The sequence below is a fragment of the Aquarana catesbeiana genome, linkage group LG02 (assembly GCF_042186555.1).
Source record: "Aquarana catesbeiana isolate 2022-GZ linkage group LG02, ASM4218655v1, whole genome shotgun sequence".
Lineage (NCBI taxonomy): Eukaryota > Metazoa > Chordata > Amphibia > Anura > Ranidae > Aquarana > Aquarana catesbeiana.
The window spans coordinates 656,580,905-656,604,308 of NC_133325.1; the positions used below are offsets into that span (position 1 = coordinate 656,580,905).

The 23,404-nt window shown below is 41.9% G+C and overlaps 1 protein-coding gene across 2 annotated transcripts in view; it reads left to right on the forward strand.

Moving 5' to 3' along the window:
* Positions 1-23,404, forward strand: part of LIMK1 (LIM domain kinase 1) — a 213,222-nt gene that overhangs the window by 157,657 nt on the left and 32,161 nt on the right. For both annotated transcript variants that reach the window (XM_073616568.1, XM_073616569.1), the window contains 4 exons: positions 17,501-17,606; positions 17,691-17,815; positions 21,854-22,037; positions 22,916-23,002. In XM_073616568.1, coding sequence (XP_073472669.1) covers positions 17,501-17,606; positions 17,691-17,815; positions 21,854-22,037; positions 22,916-23,002 — 502 coding nt within the window. The remainder of the gene's footprint in view (positions 1-17,500; positions 17,607-17,690; positions 17,816-21,853; positions 22,038-22,915; positions 23,003-23,404) is intronic.

Here is a 23,404-nt window from a genome sequence, read left to right on the forward strand (position 1 = left end):
TGATGCTCTCAGCTAGGGGTTCCATAAGAAGGTTAAAGTTTAGAAGGAAAGAGGACAACTTTGTCTCGTTCCATTCGAGATTTGAAATGGTAATGAGAGGATGTCTGCTGTAATATACTTGGGCCGATGGGACAGAGTACAAGGCCATGATGGCATTGTAAATTTGTCCTTGTATCCCTATTTTGGCCAGTACCGATGATAGGTAGTCCCAGTTCACCCTATCAAACGCTTTTTCCGTGTCTAAAGATAGGAATATGGAAGGTGTGTCTGATTTCTCAACATGGTGGATAGCATTAATCAGTCTCCTGGTAGCGTCTGAGGCTTGGCGGCCTTTTGTAAATCCTGATTGGCCCTTATGAATAAGGGTTGGTAAGATGTTAACTAATCTATTGGCTATAAGTTTTGCATACATTTTTAAATCTTATGTTGAGCAAGGATATAGGTCGGAAATTTTTTGGTGAGGTGGGCTATTTTCCTGGCTTTGGGAGGGTCACAATTAATGCACTGAGCATTTCGGTGAGGAACTTTGCAGATGAGGTACCTGAATTGTAGGTCCTACATAGCATAGGGGCTATAATATGTTGACATTTTTTATAGTATTTTCCGGTGAAGTCATCTGGCCCTGGGGATTTGGAATTTGGAAGGTTGTTGATTACTTGCAGTATTTCAGGGAAAGTAAATGGGGTATTTAGAGATGAAAGTTGTTGTGGAGATATAGAGGGGAGGTTAGTATTCTCTAGGAAGGTTAAGATTTCTTCCTGGGATGGTTGATAAGTGTTTTTATCGTCCTTAATGTTGTAGAGGTCTCTATAGTATGTAATACATGCATTAGCAATGTCATTGGGTTTAAGTAGTTATTTGTTAGTATGAGGGGGGATATATAAATGGGATTTTAGTCTTGGTTCTATGTCCTTTGATACGTAAGGACATTGCTTTAACCGCTTTGTTCCCTGTGGTGTAGGTTGTCGCTTTAAATTTGCTATGCGCTTTTTTGAATGCCTCAAGGAGTAGGGATCAAAGTTCATGGTGCAGTGAGAATATTTTGGATTGGAGGAGAGGGGAGGGAGTGGATTTGTTCTCAGCCTCCGAGGCTGCTAGATCATCAGCTAGTTCATCTATCCTCTGTGTCCTCTTTTTCTTTGCTCTAGCTCCCATTTGGATGAATACACCTCGTATAACTTCCTTATGGGAATTCCATACCACCAGCGGGTCATATACTGACTCAGAATTAATTGAGAAGAATTCCTCAAGTTGTTGTGTGAGTGGGGTAGAATAGCAGGGAGTGTGGAGAAGGTAATTTTTAACCCTCCATAAGTAGGAGTTACATTGAGATGCTTTAGCACCTATGGTGATGCTGACAGGAGCATGATCTGACCAGGTGGTGGTGTGAATAGCTGAGGCCGATACATTCTGAAGTAACCATTTATCAGCTAGAAAGAGATCAATTCGTGAGTAGGTGTTTTGGCGTGGCGATAGATAAGTATAATCAGGTTTGCTCGCGTGACATCTCCACATGTCAAATAAATCATTAGAAGTAATAAATTTGTCTAGAGGGAAAACATGTCTTTTGGAGGCTGTGGTCGAGTCCATGATGTTATCCGGGGCATTAGTCTTCGGATTAAGGTTGCAAGAGGGTGGAAGTTAAGAATGCTATAACAGAAATGAAAATGAAAACATGAAAATTACAACTCAAAATATAACAAACAGTCACGTCAGCAGTGTACAACTCTTGAGAGATGCTGACCAAAACTTGGGGGAAGTTAAAAAAAAAAAACTGGTTAGTTGAGCATAAAGCCAGATCGAACTTATTACTGTAGCCTGGTAATGGTAGGGCAAGGATCATCACTTGTGTTTGGACTTAGTGTTCCCTCGGTTTTGCCCAAAGTGAAAGGGGTTGGGTTTCCCGTGTGCATCAGGCAGGTTTCGGGGGGGTCCTGGGATGATACCCCACGAGTGGGGAAGTTTCATGCCACTTTCAGTGTTAGAGATTGTGTGGTGGGTTCCATTGTAATTGGCCAGTATAGTTGTTGGGTGGCACCACCGGTAGGTTATCTTATGGTTAGTTAGGGCTTTTGTCACCGTTTTCAGTTGTCTTCTCATTTGCATGGTGATTTGTGATAGGTCTGCAAACAGTTGAATATCTGAGTATGGTGCTGGAAGGGTGGATACTTCTCTCGCTTTAGATAAGATTTGTTCTTTGGCCTGATAAAAGTGGATCCTCAGGAGTACATCCTGGGGATAGCTTCTTCCAGGTGGTGTGGTTTAGGTATTCTATGAATACAGTCAATAGTGAGCTCTATTGGAGATAGTTCAGGCAGCAGTGTGGAAAACATGGCGCTAGCATATTTGTGCAACACTGTGGGCGGGATGGATTCCGGGATGCCGCGTATTTTAATTTTATTTCGGCGAGAGCAGTCCTCGAGGTCTGCCAGCTTTGCTTTGATCCACAAGTTGTCATCTTTTTGTTCTTTATAGGCATCAACTAGGTCATCCACTGTGTCAGTGCATTCCTCCATCTTGGTTTCCATATACTGCAATCTATCTCCCATGTGTTTTTTTTCTAGTGAAAACTTATGAATCAGGGAAGATAGATTTGTCATGAGGGAGGATTGGAGTGGCAGGAGCATGTCCTTCATAGTAGTATCTAGCACAGGCTGCCCTGATGTGGGGAATGCAGCTATTGAGTATTGAAGCGAGGAGATAGTATTGTCATTGTTTAGGCCTGTACTCACTGTGTCTGCAGCCTGGTGAAAGGGATCCATCCGCATCCTGGATTTTTCCGGGCTCTGGGAGACGATGGAGAGGAGTTGTGTGGAGGAGAGGATGCTGATCCACCTCTTATTTCACGTGGACCATCATCAGGGAGATCCATATATGCCGCGGATGATCATGCTGTGGCTCAGGAGGCGCTATCTTGGATCCTGCACCCGGCCGGGTTGAAAGAAGAAGGCCGTGAGCTTTTTTGGGCCTCTTTCCTGGCTTTCCTGGCTTCTCTTGCAGGACATCTGTGCGGTGTGTGCCGCGGGTGTGCAGGGGCTGATTGGGGGTCTCAATGGGGCCGTTTTCCTGCCCTGTAGCGGTGATTGTCCAGTCGGCTGTAAGGAGCTCTAAGCTCAGGCTGCCATCTCGTGTGCACGCAAGCCACGCCCCCAAAGTGGTGCATTTTAAAACTACCCAAATTTGTCTCAAAATCGCTGTCAGTACCAAAGTGTCGCTGATTCATGGGGGATGGAGTTATAGAGGGCCGCTACATCCGAAGCAACCAACCAAGATCCCTTTGGGATAGTGATTCCATCTAGAGTCCTGAGGAGATCACTGGTGACCTGGAGATAGGACACGAGGCCCTCCACATGAGGTCTGAGGAAATCATCAATAAGTTGGCTGGCTGTCTCAGTGAGGCAGCCATTGCCGGATACTATAGGGCGTCCAGGAGGGTTTGAGTTCTTATGGATCTTTGGAAGTGCATATAGGGTCGATGTTCACGGTGATGACACATTAAGGAATTCCCAGGTTTTTTGATTGATCAAACCTTGGTAATAGGCTGAACCAAAAAGTTGCCTATAACGCATTGCAGTTAGCTTAACATGGCTTTCTGGTATTTTTTGATACCATTCTCGATTCTGCAGGACAGCCAGAACCATCGACTCATATCGATGATTGTCAATCACAACCAAATTGCCTCCCTTATCTGAAGGTTTTATAATCAGATTTTTATTCTGTTGAAGGGAAATAAGTGCATCTTTTTGAGTTGGAGTCAAATTTGATTGTGATAAACCTCGCCATTTAGTTTGACAGATTTCCTTAGTTACTTGATTGGTGAATGCCCATACATTGAGATTACTCTGGAGGGTTGGAAAGACTCTGGATGTGGGTTTATAGTCATGAGGTGTTGATATTATGGAGGGTAAGACATGAAGCGGAGGGGGCCATCAAGATCACACCAGACATGCTCAGGTTCCGAGTACTCAGTCTCGTCTATGTGGTCCTCATCCTACAGCTCCATAAGATCCTCTAAAGCTTTGATGTCACTAATAGTCATTTCTTTCCAGAGGGGATTAGCCAATGTTTGCATTTGAATCGATGGTTCTGGCTTGTCATACAGAATCTTGAACATCAATCTACGAGAGAAGAGATTAAGATCTTTTATAAGTTCGAATTGGTCCACCTTTTGCGTAGGGCAAAAGTTAAGACCGAGGCTTAAAACAGAAATTTGATCTTCTGTCAATGGAAATGAAGATAAATTGATTACCTCAAATTTGTTCTCAGTTGTTTCAAATTTAGAGATTCTTCATTTCCTGATTTCTTTTGGTCTAGCACCGGCTGGGATAAGATCGGTGCTGGACGAAAATTCAAGTAATAATAGCATTAACATTGCTTACCTGAGAGTGAAGAGATGGTGTTTGTGAAGAATTTAAAGTGCCTGTGCTAGATGCAGATTCAAGGTGACCCATTGTGTTTAAAGAAGAGGAAGAGGTTTTGGCAGTAGTTTCCCGAGTGTTCATGGGTTTCCTTGTACCGGGAGTGCGTTTCGCACTGCCTGATTGTGCAGTGTCTTTACCATTTTTATGTTTGAAGGATCCCTGGATCTTAGTGATCCGAAGGTGATCGGTGCCTGTGAAGAAGAAGTAGAAGAGGCAGAAGAGTCAGAATCATTGGGTTCATTGGTTGCGCATTTTGTTATTGCACATCCTGTTTTTTGTTTGGGCCCAATTATAGGCCTGGTTATCGTCATAGGACAGCTTGTCCCTAATAAATTTATTTTCCTTAGTTTTAAGAATTCCTGCAACGTATGTTTCAAGGTTGGCCTTCAATGTGCCTTCTCGAGTAGAGAAAAGCCCATCAGAAGTGATCAACTCATTCTCCTTATAAAGTTTTTAAATTTCCTTATCAAGAGATGTCAATTCAGTGGTATAATGATTGCAAAGTAGTTCCATCATTTTAATTGAGCATTGCTGTAAATTATCTTCCCATTCCAATTTAAAATCGGGATCCACTTTAATGATGGTAGGGAAAATTTGTATTCTGAGTCCCCGTGGGGAGACTCTGTCTTCTATATACTTTACAAAGTACCACTTGTTCCAGTATAGCCTGGATTTCTTTTCTAACATTCGCTGCAACCTGAGAAAAAAAACCTGTCCATAGATAAACCACCACTAGCGGGATTTTAGGACTTTGGATTTTATCCATAAGTCCATCGAATGCATTTCCACAATAATTAGTCATGATGCTGAGAGGTTCAAATAATACAGAATAGGCAATAAACGAAAACAAAAAAAAGGAAGAAGACTGAAGAAATTAAACATAAAATACAAAGAATTAATTCAAAATAGGTCAAAATGTTATTGATTACAACAAATATATTTCCTTTTTACAAAGTAATACTGATTGGTAATCTGATTTATTCTCTGCCTAAAACAGTGATAGGTGGGTAACACCTGTGAGGGAACAAGAGAAAGGTAAGGCAGAGAAGTCAGATTGAACACCACATCCCAAATGTTTTTTTTTCTAGAGCATATGGTGGGGGGGGTAACAAATCCTGGGACTTTAACGGTGTTATGAATCGGAAACGTATGAAAAGACAATTGCACAATCAATAAAATGTACTATTTTATTACAAAGATAAAAAACATGAAGAAATGAGACCATCCAAATCACAAATTATATGTTTCATTGAAAGGCACATATACAAACACTACCAATCAACATGTTTCACTTTTTTAGCTTCTTCGGGAGATTCAGGTGGAATGTATAATATGCTATGGATAACAAAAGAGACAGGAATGAGACCTCATGTTGGTTGTTTTGATCAAAAGAAAAAAAAAAACCGATCAATGCTGTAATATTGACATAACATAAATATGCAGATAATCAAAAAGTACAATAATGGTCAAATGAAACAAATATAGAAAAAATATATGGAAAAAACAAAAACAGACTTTCTCTAATACATGATCCCAAACCTGTTAAATCCAATCCTGGGGTCAGGCTGATTATTCGTTTCTCGGGTCAGCACCGTCAGGTGCGTGACATCATGCAAAAACATTGGTATCTCCTGATGGGAGATGACAATGTATCAAAACATCTTAAGAAATACCCGGAGATCACCTTCAGAAGATCCCGATCCCTTAGGGATAATTTTGTACATAGTCACTACACCTCTCAGACAGGAATTTCAAAGGGGGCTGAAGGTACAAGACCTTGTCACAATTGCAATTTTTGTCGCTACATTCACGCCACACGACAGGTTACCCACCCCAAATGGGCGTTTATACAAACCCAAATTTATTTTTTTATGTGGGAAAAAACAAGCGACCATTCTTCCACCATATTTGGGACCATGTTTCCCTTGTATCAAAAGGAAATGGAGACACCGATAAGCTGCCATATGGGCCGGTTTCACAATTCGGACTGCTCCAAAATGCATTTTTTTGTCTTGGAGCATATCCCCCCAGGCAAAAGAGGTGGTGACTATGAAAAAATGCTATTACAGCGTGAGGCAGGCTGGATACATGATCTATCTGCCCTTAAGTATCCCGGTTTAAATGATGCTTTTAGTTTTAAACCTTTTCTCTAATGATCCATCTGATTTTCCTGTTTTCTTCCTCTTTCTCTTCCTGGTGTTTTTTTTTTTTTCCTTCATTTGGTTTATTCTTTATAAATAATACATTCAATGTCTGGCAACGTTTTAACAACTGTTGTAAGGTTTTGGATATATTTTTTGTGCCATGTACTTGTATATTTCCTTTTAATATGTGGGCATACTTGAACCCTCTCTGAGCTGCAAATTAAATCAACTATCTTCTATTATATTCATTTTATGTACTACTTATATTCACAGTGTTTTAGCATGTGAATAAGTCCCTCATGTATTGTTTCTTTGTCTGCACCCTCTCCTTTGGTTTTGTTTTTCCAGTGGCCGTACAGACGCCATGGGCACCAATCGAGCTGTGTGTTTAATCAATCACTCAGCTGATTGGAGCCCTAGAAGTTTTAGTCCCTGGCTTGCACATTTGGTATCTTTTCTTTCCTGCATGGCAATATGTGATTGCAGCCTTTCGCTGCTATGCCTATTACTTGCATGGCTTTACCCCTATTGGCTAATCCATCCCTTCAGGGCATTCCCTAAACCATAATGGTGTGTTTGCTTGCGATGTTGATAGCGTCACATCCCGCGCACCGCTCTTGAGATCTGACGCATGCGCGTGGGCATTTTCACTTTGTGGTGTTGACAGCGTAACATCTCGCACTTTGTTTTTTGATACCTGGCGCATGCGCGTGGGTATCTTCATCTTACGTCCTTGTCCCGGCGGTGATGTCAGTCACCGCCGGGACAGGAGGAATATATGAGTGCGGCTATCCGCCGCAACGATCTGTCAGAGGCGCCTTGCGAGTGGGAGAGTGAACATCTCTCCCACCTCTCTACATATATTTGAGTCTTTTTTTTAACTCGGGTAAGCTACTGCTTTGCATGTGTTTTGCAAAACATCAGATTCAGTCATCTACTTATCTTGATACTTAGTGTTTTTGTTTCCTCTGCTTTTCTTTTATGACTCTTTAGATTTACTATTCACAAGTACTACCATAGTGCTATGCATACCAAGTGGGTCTAGCTGGTTATGCTTCCTCCATACTTCAGCTGGACATTCCCTAGATGTACATCCCATGCGTGACTTGATCACTAATTAATTGACACAATTCCTCTCCCACGTACCTCCTTGTTCCCCTCCTCAGGAACATGTGTTTCTAAATTCATTTCCTCCTGCGACTACATGAAAACAAACTTCTGGGCGGGGCATTCTGAACATATATGGGACATTTAATATTCCATCTTAAATCAAGTTTTTTATATAGACCCATGCAGCCCGGGTAAGATTCATCCCTTCCCACATTAACATATATTTTTTGTATATTTGTTTCATTTGACCATTATTGTACTTTTTGATTATCTGCATATTTATGTTATTCTAATATTACAGCATTGATCGGTTTGTTTTTTTCTTTTCTTTCAAAACATCCAACATGAGGTCTCATTCCTGTCTCTTTTGTTATCCGTAGCATATTATACATTCCACCTGAATCTCCTGAAGAAGCTAAAAAAGTGAAACATGTTGAGTGGTAGTGTTTGTATATGTGCCTTTCAATGAAACATATCATTTGTGATTTGGATGGTATAATTTCCTCATGTTTTTTATCGTTGTAATAAAATAATTAATTTTATTGATTGTGCAATTGCCTTTTCATACTTTTCCGATTCATAACACCGTTAAAGTCCCAGGGTTTGTTACCCCCCCTCCCCCCTACCATATGCTCTAGAATGTAAACTGGTTATTGTGTCAGGGTCCAGGAGGGACTCATGAACCCTGTGGTGAACCTTTTGAAATTCATGTTACAGTGACTGCACCTACCCCATCAGCTGAGAATGTAGGTGACAGCTGCTGAGGAAAGTACAACTCTGGTTTTGGTTGACCTCTAAACAATCCTCATATGGCAATAACCCAGACATGTGGGAACTTAATGATACTGGTCACTACATAACTTGTGCATGGCTTACCATCTGAGGTGTAATACCTAGAACCATTGACAAAAAGGTTCTTATGGGAGCGTCCTTCACCAGACTGCTGCTTGCTGATTCAAATTCCATCAAAGAAAGAATTTGGCTAGAATTAGAGCGGTTAGTATTATTGGTTTGACTGTCATTTGACTGACATTCCCACCACTATCATCCCCCCCTTTTCTTCCTCATTACAAACTGGAGGAAGACACGCAGGGTTTAGAATGGTGCAGAAAAAAACAATGAAACTGTGAAATAGCCTATGATACTTTTACCTTCTCATGCGTGTGTATTTATGCATGTATACGGCTATCTACATACACCTGCTTTCTATGTACATACACTTTCAGAAACTCCTTGGACCTGAAAAGATTTTTATAAACAAAACTTATTACTCTATCCTTCATATTTAACCTGCAAAGAATGATAAACAATACAACATTTGTGTACATTGGTAAATTGTCACTGACATTCCTCAAAACTGACAATAACTAAACCCTCTGTAACCCTTACTTTCACGTTCCTACTAAAATACAACAGCCAAGACACCTAAGAGGGCTGTCGTGGTAGGTTCAAACATATTCTTGTTACTACATACAAACAATGAGAAGACTAAAACATGAGACAAACATTTAGATACAAATGTGGGGGAGATATTTCATAGTTCCCAAAACAAAAATGAAAAAATAAAAACAACCAAGATCGAATGCTACCTTCACTTTTTTTAGTGATAGAAAAAAAATACAATGAGAGAAACACGAGAGCATCTTGGAATCTTGTATGGACCAGCCACACAAAGTCCAAAACAGGCCTGAGAATTTTTTTTTGGATCAAAACTTTTTTATTGACAAGAATAATGGGTAACTGAGTTACAATAATAGGGAGAAACTTATTTTGCCACAGTTGGATTGTACACAAAATGAAACATGTACGTACATATAACGCAGCTACCTATTGTTAAGCACATATAATCTTGTTTTTTGTAGAACTTAGAACAAACAAAACTAATGAAAAACACTTTTAAATAATAGAAAAATAAAGAGAAATGAAATAGAATATTATAAGGAATAAGCTCCTTCCTCCAGGCTTGTCTGTGGGCCTTTTTACCACATGAGTTACCATCTGCACAGCTTATGCATTATAGGAGAGGCCTCAAGTTCTGGAGGAGGTACTATCAACTACATTAGAGTCTATAACTGTAGCAGTCTATCCATTATTAGCTGTGGAGGGGCAAGATTGGGGTTATCTAACCAGTTTTGCCATATAAGGTCGAATTTCTTTGGAGCCTTTCGGTGTCGGTATGCCAGCTGTTCCTTAAGGAGGAAGGAGTTGACATGCGCGATTCACTGGGCCTTTGTAGGTACATTGGTCGCCAGCCAATAACGTGCTATGAGTTTCCTAGCCAGATATAGTAGTCTAGTTACCATTATATATACGCCTTTTGGATACATTTCAGCATCAACTGATCCCAGGATACACACCAGAGGTGTGCCTGGTATGGGTGTTTGTGCCACAGCGGATACAATCTGTGTGACCTCTGTCCAAAATCTGGCAAGCTTCGGGCAGCGCCATATCATGTGTATAAAGTCTCCCCTGTGAATGGTACATTTAGGGCATAATCTCTTCTGCCCTATTCGTGTAGTTGTGTGGGTGTACGATATGACCTATGCAGTATAAACAATTGTGAAAGTTTGTGAGAAGCCGAGACTGACACCGCCAGAATTGATTATAGGGCCATGTCCCACTGATCTCCGTCTAGACTATGGTGGTGACAAGAACTTTATGGAAGGAGACAACCAGCCCACATCCCTATATTCATATACACTAGATGATTTTTCCTCTTAAGTGGCATTTTAAAGGGCGGAGGTCTCAAAAAAGTATAACAGAAAGTATGAAAAAATATATCAAAATTTTATTGTATCAAAGATTTAAAAGTATAACATATACTAAAGCACATAAGTAAAAACAAATATGGATGCCACAATTTACAAATATTGATAATACAACCAGGATATACACGCCAAGTCGACAGAGCTACACATAACCCCACAGAGGCTGTATCAGCAGGAGCTAATTGACAGTGCAGGCCCAACGCGTTTCGAGGTTACTACCTCTTCTTCAGGGGCTGGAGGTGAGGTGTATATCTGTCTGAGGAACAATATTGTAGAAAAGAAAAAAAAAAAAAACAGAGAAAACACACAAAGGAAAAATGTTATATATCAAAAAATAATAATACATATATACAACTGTTTGCATGGTAAAGATGTAATAATGTAATAAAGAAGTATTCTAACCATGCTATTATGAGATCAGCATCACATGGCATCCAGTTTGGGCAAGGGGGAGGAGGGGAGGGAGAGTGTGGTTAGCCACCAGGGTCCAGACCCGAGAGACAGCGCCGCTGCCGCGAAACCAAGACCGCCAGCAGATCAGGACCGGACACAAAGGGCATCACGTCCGTCAGCTGAGTGTGTAAGTTCTCTAGTCAGCTAAAGAACAAAAAAAGGGGGGGGTATGTATACAGAAAACAAGAGCAAAAAGAAAAGAATAAGGCTCTAGTGGTATATTAAATAAGAGGTTCCCCCCAATGAATTTAAGGGGGGAGACTCTAATACGTATTTAATTGTACATACCTTTTGTCATATGGAAACTAGGGTTGTCTGTAAACTGACTCCCAGAGCAAATATCCAGCACCTAACAGCACCCCAAATATAAGAACTATAAGGGGTACTATTGGTGCATAATGAAAAGTTGGTCCCTGTGCTGACTCACATATAGGTTTTGTCTGTGGTGGCTGGTTGATCTTAAATACCACAATTCAGGAGAAATTGGCAGAGAAGCGCCTATGTTCAGCAGCTGCAATGACACAAAAGGAACATATGTTCCAATAATAAGTAAGGGCTCTTAGATCTATCAAGGAGCATAAGGTATAATATTATCTTTCAGCTCCATAGGCAATACTGGTGCTCAGTATGTATATACATACCACAGCTCCATAAGCCATTCGAAGTACAGCTTAATTGTAGATGTAAGGAGAAGGGTTACATTATTTACCTTAGACCAGTCAGAGCGGCTGCACCATGGGTTCTTTGTCCTCCCAGTGTGTGAGCTGACAGTCTGGTGTGTAGTTTAAATAGTGCTACTTGTTAAGAGCACATGAGGCACAGCTGACTCCACTGGAGCAGCATCATCACTGAAGGGAGGAGCCGCCCTCCAAGTCCCCGGCGCGCAGACCACCCCCCCGCCCCACACACGGGTCCAATCCAGGAGCGGATTACATCACATCCTGGAAGGGAGACAGGACCCGTGCTGGGAGGGGACTGGCATCCGCGTCAGGCACCCGCGGCGCGTAGATCGCCATGACAACGGGATAAACAATATCCCGGTCATAGGCGATCATATACAAGGAGGCCGAGCATTGCCAGACTAAGAGTGGCAGCTTCGGCCTCCGTGCGCCGAGTGTCAAATCCGACCGCCGACAGAGGAGGTCCCCCACGCAGCAGCGCTCACAGATCCATATCCCCGATGGCCTACACACCTCCAGCCCTCAAGGTGAAACACAATACCGCAGTATTAACCCATGGATGGCCATATGGAAAGAACAATAGAGAGGAGAGGAGAGGATGAATGCAGGCATAACACACAGTTGGAAACATAAACTGCAGAGGAAAAGGAAGGGGAGAGAAACTTCTTGAGAGTGATTGTAGTTACTAGCTTATTAATAAAAATAATAATGATCTATTGTAGGGAAATACATTAACTCATACATAGCTCATTTCTATCACCATCCCTATCCAACTACAGATAATTGTTGGCTTAACAAATTCATCCAAATGCTGATAATTCTACAGGAAAAGAGGCGTATTCACATCAGGGGGTTCCCACTCGGAGCCCCCCGAAGTAAAGCCCTCTAAAAAGGGTCTAAAAGACGTGGTATCATTGAGGCCTGGTGCCTTGGTGGCCTGGAGAGGAAAAATCCACTTTTGTTCTTTTTGCAACAGGATTTTGTTCCAGTCCCCCCCACGTAGTCCTGGATGGACGCGGTCCAAAATCAGGAAGGACAACTTGGGAAATACCCCAGAGTGAAAATTGGAGACGTGTCTGCCCAGTGGTAAACTGGGATTACACGTTTTCATAGAAATTATATGGCGGTAGGCTCAGAACCAGAATTCCTGGTTCGTTTTTCCCACATAGTAGCTTGCGCAGTCGCACATGAGTAAATAAATCACACCAATTGTTTTGCAGTTAGCAAAATGTTTTGGTGTGTATCTGCTACCATCGGGTAATTTGATATTGGGTTTGGTGTTCATAAACTGGCAATACGGGCATCCGCCACACCGGAAGGTTCCTACACGTTTACATGGATCTCGTTTTCCTGCCCCACCCCCCACATATTCGCTAGATACCAAGTTGTCTTTGATGGACCTGGCACGTTTAAACGTAAAGGACGTTTTTTTTTGTATAAATGGACCAATGGTAGGGTCTAATTTTAAAACGTGCCAATAACTGATCTCCGTCTATATCATCCGTGGACCAGTGCGTTCTACATTTAAGTAGGGCAGGATTTTGAATTGTGGCTACTAAGGTAGAATAAGCTTGTGATATCACACCTTTGCGGTTGTTAGCTTGTAGGACCTCCTGTATCAGAAAAGATGTAGTGATATTTTGACTAACCGTCCGTATCTGAGTTTGTAACGCATGCCTGAGTTGGAGGTATTGGTAGAATTGTTTCCAAGTTAGAGAGAATTTCCTGCATCGATTTTCGAATGATTTGAGTACATTGCCATCATATAATTGTGCAAAGAACAATATCCCTATTCTTGACCAAAGGGAGAATCCCTGTAGTTTGGATATCTCAGGGTAGTTGGGGTTGTTCCAAATGGGAGTAAACTCCATTGGACCATCTATGGTTAGTTCTCTTTTGACTGCCTTCTAAACCTTCTGGAGTAGTATTGCTGTTGGGGAGGACGAAGGGATGCCCAGCAGACCCATTTCCAAATGTGAGCCAGCAGTTAGTATGGGATTGGTGGGAGACACCAGCTGTGTAATAGGATTATCTGAGTCATGTAGATCCCATACTGCAAGCTGTTGCAGCTGAGATGCCAAAAAGTACATCTTAGAGTATGGTACTGCCAGGCCCCCCCATCCTTGCCAAATTGTAGTAATGTTAGACTGATGCGGGCTCTACCTTTTTCGAGGTAGGCCTGAGAATTTTAATCACACAAGCGTGTACTACACATCCAACAACTCACTCATCATTACAGATTTCTAAAGCCACAGCTAAACTACTTCCAAGGTATTTTTATTCTGGGTCTCGTACCTTCAGACATCAAAAGTACCTTCCAAGGGAATACACCTTACTGTACCCTCTGACCATATATGCCAATCTTTAAGGGGTTTAATGGCCTTTTCCCCAAAACTAGCATCCCTTCCCTTGCACGGATTGCTCATTACCCATGGCTATTCGAATTGGCTTATTGTCTTACCCCTGCGTCCAGGGAAACCATTGCACCCATTTAGGAGAGCACCGCCCGGTGCCTTCTTTTACGGACTACAACCACTATATCTGGTCCAGTCCCCCAACTAGAAACCCTAACCGAGGCATCAACTCTATGGCTTGTTATCCCAACACTTTTGGCACAGAACTACAGAGTACCACTCTTTTAACAACCAACTATTAACTATGCCATATGATTAGTCAACAACCACAGATCACCCCCCGAATTATGTCTCTACCCCTCACAATGTATGCATACACAAGCGCATTGCGCTGTACGACCGTACACTGCGTCGCCAGACTAAACTAAACAGCACACTTACGCCCGCTTTCTCTACAGAACAATGTGGCTTCTCTCTGTACCTAGATGTTACAACAAAAACATGGATGCCTCTAGTTTACTCTCTACCCAAAACTGTATTACAGTATAAAACAACTGGAATTAAATTAAAAATCAAACATACTTCCAAACACGAGTCAAAAGACCCCAAGCTCCTCCCACCAACTTCCTGTTGCACACCTGCAAAGAACTTCTTGTTATACATCACATCTTGTGAATAACTTCCTGTTTTCTCAGCTCTAAAAACCCATCTAACTGGTTTATTTAAATATCAATGAACAGGAAGAGGGAGGGGAAGCCTAGTTTCAAATTATGTCTATCAAGACATTAAAAAAAATCTACAAAAAATCAACAAAAGCCAAAAACTGAAATTCCGGCAAAAAGATGGCTCAAGGAGGTCAACCAAAGCCTTTCTTTTCTACTGCAGGCTATAAACAATTAAAAATAAAAATAACACACACCACTAAAAATACAAAAACTCAGTTAAAGCTAGTAAATTCAGTGCAAAGTAGAGACCCCACTCAAACCCAAAACTCAATACAAACAACATAACAGTTTCACTGAAAAGTATGTAAAAAGTATAAAAACAGAATTCACTTAAAAGGAAATGGTGCTCAGACCGCATGGCTACACACACACACACAAAGGAAACCAAAAATGGTGCCTTCGACCCAGTCTCACCCCTGAAATTGGAGCAATTTCCACTCTGGATGATTGACAGGCTAAACGGTATAAATCCTTAAACTGCACCTCTACAAACCAAAATCACATTTTTAAAAATGGCCCAAAAGCAGAGCAATTCCATCCAAAACCAAAACACAGCGGACACAAAATGGTAGTTGCAACAAACGAAGATCAAGCCACAGCCACATGGCAACCATAAGAGCTGGGCCGCATGGTAGACAGCAAAATGGTCGACGACAAAAGGGCACACATGGCACAACACCAACACATGAAATGCAGTTGCTGATCTCTCCAAAACCAAGATTTCTTCACTAGAAACATAAACTTCTCCCCACAAAATTACACATTTGAGACACCAAATGAACACTTACAAACATTTTAGGCTATATACTACTAGGGACCTTGACCAACCAACAACACAGGCTCTCCAATCAAACAACAACGTTACATAAAACACAAAATAACACATCTCAAACATACACTCTTGTTCCCAAATAAAGTTTATATACTTACTCTGCCATCAGCTTCCATGAGAAACCAAACATTTGAGTGGTGCTTGCATGCATGATCTTTTTATTTCAAAACAAAAAGATTCCCCCCATGCTATTGTCCACAGGGAGTAGCCAACAGTCCCCACTGTAATTGATGGAACAGCCATGCCTGGCCACTCTCCCCCAGCAAGCCACATGGCAGCCCCAAAACAAATTCAATCATCAGCCACCCAAACAAACTGCTCAGTCACACACACATTCCAGGCTGCACCAAATGGGTCCCATAGCAGAGGCAAATAATCCCAATCAATACTGACAAATCATACACAACATACGGTTACTTACACATAACAAGCATTATACCAAAAGACGAAAAATTAGTTTTTTTGCAAAGCAGAACCTACCTAAAGCATCGGACAAAGATTGATCCGATGTAAAGGAGGATCTGTTCACTCGTACCATGGCCCGCCAATGAACTGTTGTGGAAATTCCACTATACTCTTGCGCTATTAAGCGCCCTTTCAGCATAATTGTATAATGCATCCTTAAACAACCTGTGTCTCCCCTTTTCCCCAAGTAAACAGAAATAGTCACCGTCTTAGCTCCATCACTCCTCCAACTGCCTGCCGAGCAGTGCACTGGCTCTTTTATTCAAAGACAACAAAAGCAATCAGAAACAGGAAGTCCTGGCCCCAACAGCCAATCGCTTCCTTCACAGGATATGACCTCACAGGATATGACCAAAGAGGATATGACCTGGCAGGATATGAGTTTATACAACAACCAATGAACAATGACTGGTGGAGTCTCTGGACGTGTCTGGGCATGGGCAGCGTGTATGATTTTTTTGCCCCCTGTCTCTGTAAGCTATCCTCAGCTAGGCAATGGAAGCCGCATGGCTGGGTTAAATCATGGACGCTGTCTGAACATAATGCACCCAAAGGCTCCCATTTTTACCTTTTTTCGTGAGCCCTTATTCTGCGTTGTTCAGAGAGCAACGCATACCCGGACTATACTACCGTTTCTGCTGATGGAAGATTATCTGCAGGTGCATGCCATGGCAAACCAAATATGTTGATCAGGCATACAGGGGTGACACGAGCGCACATCCGCTAAACCTATAATGTCTTTGCAGAGCGAACACATCCCCCCAGACGATCGTTCTGTGCATCTCACAGGAACCCTTCGCTGGCAGACATATCCCCACTCTGCAAACACTTCTCTCCAACCTCAGGAAGTGTTCCACTACCAAACGGATCTCAACCAGCGTCAGTCTGCCCCAGTCAGCTCTTTAGAGCGGGCTGCGGGAGTACTAACACTGGGAGACACTATGACAATACATATTAAAATACATCTTCATAAAATTTCCATAACAGATCTCAACCTACATCCCTCCTCTATTATTCACCTTTCCCCAATGTACAGCACACCTATAATCATCCATCACCCCCCCCCCCCCCCCCGCATTAGATTAGTCCTTTCATTTTTATTGCCATCTGGATAATATTGCCCCCATCCCCCCCTAGGTCTTCACTCACCTGATGTATACTGTGAAGTCCAAATTATGCAGTCTATCATGTGTCTAGGGAGTTTGAGTATCATTCTCACTGGCAATCACACCCACTGTGGGAACTGCAGAGCCAGGGTCTGAGTTGAGGGCCCCCCAGAGGCTCCTCCAGCTGGCCATCTGAGCCTGGCTGCATTTACCCATTTAAACCTTCAACACAAGTCCTAACGCTGGTAGTATAATGTTTTATAGTATGTATTCAGAAATATTTGGTTATATATGTACAGGGTGTAGACAGGATGTGGTGACCACTGCAAAAGATGATCACAACCACCACAAGCAGTGCATGCATGGTCTAATGCATACACATTTTATTATACATTCATTCATACCATAATGAATAAACGAACAGTATGTTGTTTTTTTTCAGGATAGACAATGGCTGTCTTAGTCCTGACATTCAAGGTTCAATTCATGTTGGGGACCGAATACTGGAGATTAATGGTACCCCTATTCGCAGTGTTCCACTTGATGAGGTGAGTGGTCAATCTTTAACATTTCTGAATCTTTTTTTGTCTTCTGCAATACTGGTAAGCTTCCCCTATTCCCTTTTTCTCCAGATTGATGTCTTAATACAGGAGACCAGTCGTCTCTTGCAGCTGACTATTGAGCATGACCCTCATGAGAACAATGCCATATCCACTCCATGCACAGAGCCCGGAGTCAGGCGTCAGAAACCAGTCACGTAAGACATTTTCTTTTGTGGCACAAAGTTTTGTGGAAATGTCATTATTATGATAAAATATTTAAAATAACCAGAATAATGTGTTATTTTGGTCGGTTTTCTTATCTTGTATCGATGCTTGAAAAATTGTGTACATATCTATTTAAACTTGATACCTGAGTCTGTATGTAAGTATACCAGTCTTATGCAATTTGTTACCATGCAGTGTTTGAACTATACCCTCAAATGCCATGTTGTAGGGGCTAATCTTACCAGTTTCCCATCATTATTTAATTCTTCTTCCTCCCCTTCATTGGAAACTTACCATACATCAGAAATGGAATTATTTTCCACTGCTGCGACTGTCAGGGAGCATGGAGAAGACTGTAGTGCTGTCTCAATGACAAGAGCAGTGGTGATCAACTTGAAAATTATAGAGGGCCTCAAGTGCAGCCCCCAGTACTTCCAGAGGGCCGCACAATAGCAGCACATTTTCGCACATTGACACCAAAAAATGTTGGTCCTAACGCATTTTTTTTCAGCATATAACAATGCACACTGAAGACTTTGGAGTACAATAACCACCCAGCATTGGTGTCAGTGAAAACAATAATAACCCCCAGCATTGATGTCAGTGAGTGCAATAATAACCCTCAACATTGATGTCAATGGACGCAATAATAACCCCAATCGATGTCAGCGAGTGCAATAATATTCCCCTACATTACAGTCACTGGACACAATTGTAACCCAAACAATGGTGTCAGTGGACGCAATAATAACCCTCAACTTTGGTGTCAGTGAGTGCAATAGTAACCCCTAACACTGGTGTAAGTGGACTCAATAATAACCCCCAGCATTGGTGTCAGCAAACACAATAATACGCCCCAACATTGGTACAATGGGCACAATAATAACCCCAGCACTGGTGTCTGTACTATTAACTCCCGCTGCTGATCACTGGCATTAAAATGTAATCCCCCTTGCCCCCTGTATTGGTGATCAGTTACCTGATCACACACTCCCATATGCTCTCTCTCTCCCCAGGCCCTGACTTTACTTGTCCTGCGAAGGGGATAACTATGCCTCCCAGTACAGCTTTCCTTTCAGGGCCAGGTGCTGGAACACACACCACTGCCACTTTGCTGCTAACTGGTGCCCAATATCTTGCAGGCAGCACAAAAAGAACCAGCAGGCCGTGTGCTGGGCACCAGGGCACTTGAGGCTTTTTTCACTGCCAACATACTACTTACTGCAACTGGTTAAGATCTATTGTCAGTGGGACATTCAGTGGCTTTTATGAAAATAAGTTGTTTCCTTGAGCATGGTTATAGTTGGAGCTAGAGAAACGCACAGAGGCCTCACTTCATTACTCAGTTCCTGCAACCTATGCAAAAAGTTATAATAATATTATATATATTGTATTGAAATAAAAAAGGTAATTAAATAACAATTGTTGATAGGGACAAGGGCCTCTTCCCCACGACCCTGGTCGGTGGTTGTAGGGGTCTGCGGGCAGGGGGCTTATCGGAATCTGGAAGCCCCCTTTAAAAAGGGGGATCCTAGATCCTGCCCCCCCCCCATATGTGAATGAGTAGGGGTACATAGTACCCCTACTCATTCACCATTAAAAAAATGTGTAGTGTAAATAAAAGACAGACAGTTTTCGACAAGTCCTTCATTTTAAAAAATAAAAAAGAATGTCCTCCGGTGTAGATCCATTGTCAATCACGACGCATGTCGTCACCGCCAACCCGAAAAGAGGGGGAAAAAAAGGTATTTTTTCCGCCATCTGCCAGCTTCGCTGTATGACAAGTCTTAAATATCTAAGGGGCGGGGCCACCCAGTGATGTCACCAGGTGACCCCACCCCCTTGTGACGCAATCGGTCAGGGGCATGGATGGGTCGATTACATCACAAGTGGGTGGGGTCACCAGTTGGCACCCACCCCTTCGGTATTTAAGAACTGGCAGATGGCAGAGCGGACCTTAATTTTTCCTTTTTCCAGTCACCGGTGGCGGTGGGCGTCATGATTGACAATGGATCTACACCAGGGCACATTATTTAAACTTTTTAAAATATAGGACTTGTCAAAAACTGTCTAATGTCTTTTCTTTTACACTACACTCCTTACTCATTCACATTGGGGGGGTGGGGTGGGATCTTGTAAAAGGGGGCTTCCATATTTCAATGAGCCTCCTGGCCGCAGACCCCCATAACCATTGGCCAGGGTTTTGGGTAGAGGCCCTTGTCCCCATCAACATGAGGACAATGTGCTTTGGGGGGTGGGGGGGCAAAGCTGGCATTTGCTTTTTACATTCACCTGTCAGCTGATGACTTAACGGTTGGTAAGGATGCGGCAGCCACCCGCTCCTTAACAATCATGACAGTTACTGGTTGTTCAGGACACCGGTCATTATCTGCTCATTAACAACCAGCTACTTGACAGCCTGTGGTAAGGATGCCAGCTACTGCCAGCGGTAAATTACTAAGGCTTTCACTACTGAAATGCCGCATGACTACATAAAATAACTCATGCAGTATTTTAATAGCGTTTTTTAGTGAATGCTAAAAACTTTTTGAAAAATGCTATGCGGTATCTTATCACATACTCGGATATGGTAAGATATCACTTTGTGAATGGAGCCCATTTTCATGTTTCCAGGTGCTAAAGAAAGAGGTCACCCTTAAGTCCCATCAGAATTTTTTTCCCATTGATTGTAACTGCGCCCCTGGTATCCAGCTTTAATGAGGTTTGCAGATAAATAAACACAAGCAAATACCCAACTTGTGCAGTCATCGTCTAACAATATTTTGGCTTTGTGTAACTAAAAGGCAAGCTTGATCCATACTTTATACAATACAATTTGACGCAATTTTTAGTCATTCTGCAAAGGCACTCCTGAAGATCACAGAAGGCTCTCCAGATGCCACAGAACCCTGGTTGAAAAAAGCTTTCATAGAGCATATAATGACTGATATATGTAACAGTTCAACAATGTTAGTCTTAGCATAACCCCTGTGATCTGCTATATATTTAAAAAATGTGGCAAGGTTTAACCCTTTTACGCCTAAGCCTATTTCTGACATTTATTGCTTACAAGTTAAAATCCATATTTTTTGCTAGAAAATTACTTAGAACCCCCAAACGTTATATATATATATATATATATTTTAGCAGAGACCCTAGGGAACAAAATGGTGATCATTGCAATATTTTGTCACACGGTAGTATTTGTGCAGCGTTCTTTCAAACACATTTCTTTTGGGAAAAAAGATACTTTCATGAATAAAAAAAATAAATAAATAGTAAAGTTAGCCCAATTTTTTTGTATAATGTGAAAGATGATGTAATGTTGAGTAAATAGATACCTAACATGTCATGCTTTGAAATTGCGCACACTCGTGGAATGGACAAACTACGGTACCTAAAAATCTCAATAGGTGAAGCTTTAACAAAAGTTTACGGTTATCAGGTTAGAGTTACAGAGGAGATCTAGTGCTAGAATTAGTGCTCTCACTCTGACAATTGCGGCAATACCTCACATGTGTGATTTGAACACCGTTTACATTTCGGACGCGACTTACGTATGCCTTTTCTTTGCTACATGGGACTCCAAATCCCTCCTTTGCACTTAAAAGTATTCAGATCGGCAAAAACTTTGATTCTGAATACTGTCATTTTTTAAAAATCTGCGCCATTGGCAGCCGAATAAACCAGAAGTGACGTTGTGACATCGATTCCAGAATTTTACATCGGAGACCTGATCGGAGCTGAATCCGGCTTCGTACAGGTCTCAGCCTAGCTGGCATATGCGGGACCCGGGAAGAGCGGCATCGGTTGTTATCACTAAAGAGCCAACCGCCCGCTCTAAAAAATGGCACCGGGGTGATGACTGCAGCTGCAGGCATCACCCTGGTTTAACCCCTTCAAGCCATGAATGCAAATTTGCGTACGGTCGGCGTGAAGGGGTTAACATCACAACAAAATATTCCTGTGCAGATATCTGATCACTGGGTATAATGGTCTCTTGCTTTTTCTCTTTTTTTTCTATAAAGGCGCAGCTGCAGTATAGACAGATCACCTGGATCCAGTTGCGTGGGATCCCCATCGTGTTCACGGCGAGACATGTGCCGTTCTGAATCTGTGCGTGGTGTTTCAGGTGCACATCGCATATTCAGGCCCTCAGACCTCATTCCCGGAGAGGTCCTGGGAAGGGGCTGCTTTGGTCAAGCAATTAAAGTGAGTGTCTTTAGACTTGTGTCTTGTGAACTTTTGTCAATTAAGTTTCTTGTAGAATACAATTTCCTATGAAACATGAAAGACCTGCCTGTTTCTAGTACACTCTTTGTCCATTCACAAAGTACCTTTAAATTACATCTTTTAATAGCAACGCCATATGGCCAAAACTTTGTAAACACATGACTGCCATGAGCTTGTTGAATATTCCATTCCACAACCATGGGTATTAATTTGAAGTTCACCCCCCCTTCCCTTTTTGTGATAATAAAAGCCTCCAAACTTCTAGACATATTATAAGATTTTGGAGCGTGTCTGTGGGAATTTGTGAAATCAAGAAGATCTGGCTCACAATCGGCATTCCAATTAGGAGTCAAGTTGAGAAAATAACTACACATCGTCAAATGCACTAGCAATAAATGCTAATTTAGAGGCCTGCCTAACAACACACTTCTGTGTTATCTGCTACGTTTCCAACATGAAATAATGACTTACTGAGTCATTACTAAATACTGTCTTTCTTCTGACAAATCATGAAAAATTCATACTAAATATATGTTAAACCATTAACCACTTGGATGCATTTGTAAAGCATTACCAACATTTGCAGATTTTGTTTACAAATGAGTTGTCCTGTGAAGCAGGTGCAACCCCTGTCGAAACATTTGGTTCCATGGAAGAACTGATAAAACTTATCAGAAATAATGCACAGACATCAGTAGGAAGGAAAATATGAGCTGTATTAAATAACAGTTGTTAGAACTAGCAATGTCTACAGTTTAAATGAAAACAGGAGAAATGTGCATGTGTGGAATAAATTCCCATCTTCCCAAGAGCTATAAGCAAGACTTGATGGCAGCCACCAAATATTCTTTTTGCAGGTTACTCATCGTCAGACTGGCGAGGTTATGGTGATGAAGGAGTTAATTCGGTTTGATGAGGAAACTCAACGAGACTTTTTGAAAGAGGTAAGTTTTCTTACATTGCTCTGTGCTATACCAAATGACAAAATACATTTATTATTCCTTTTTTGGCTGTTTAGGCTCCTCAATAGAAAGATTAGCCAAAACTTCCATTCTTTCAATGGAGACACCTGTTCCAGGGGAAACTGTATAAGAAGGGAATTTCCCTTCACTGTGGGAGATTTCCTCAATGGTACACAGATAGCAAAACATAATCTGGTAAAACTTCAGTCTTGTTCAAGTTTGGCCCCCTATCCACCTGCAAAGTCTGAAATAAGTCTTCCAAATCCTCAGACAAGCCATTATCTGCATACAATTGCACCCTCCACTTTCCAGAGTGGGAGGATGTCAGTTGATCTTTGCGGACACTTGGACAAGTTGCATTCTGGATACCTTAGTGCAGGAGGT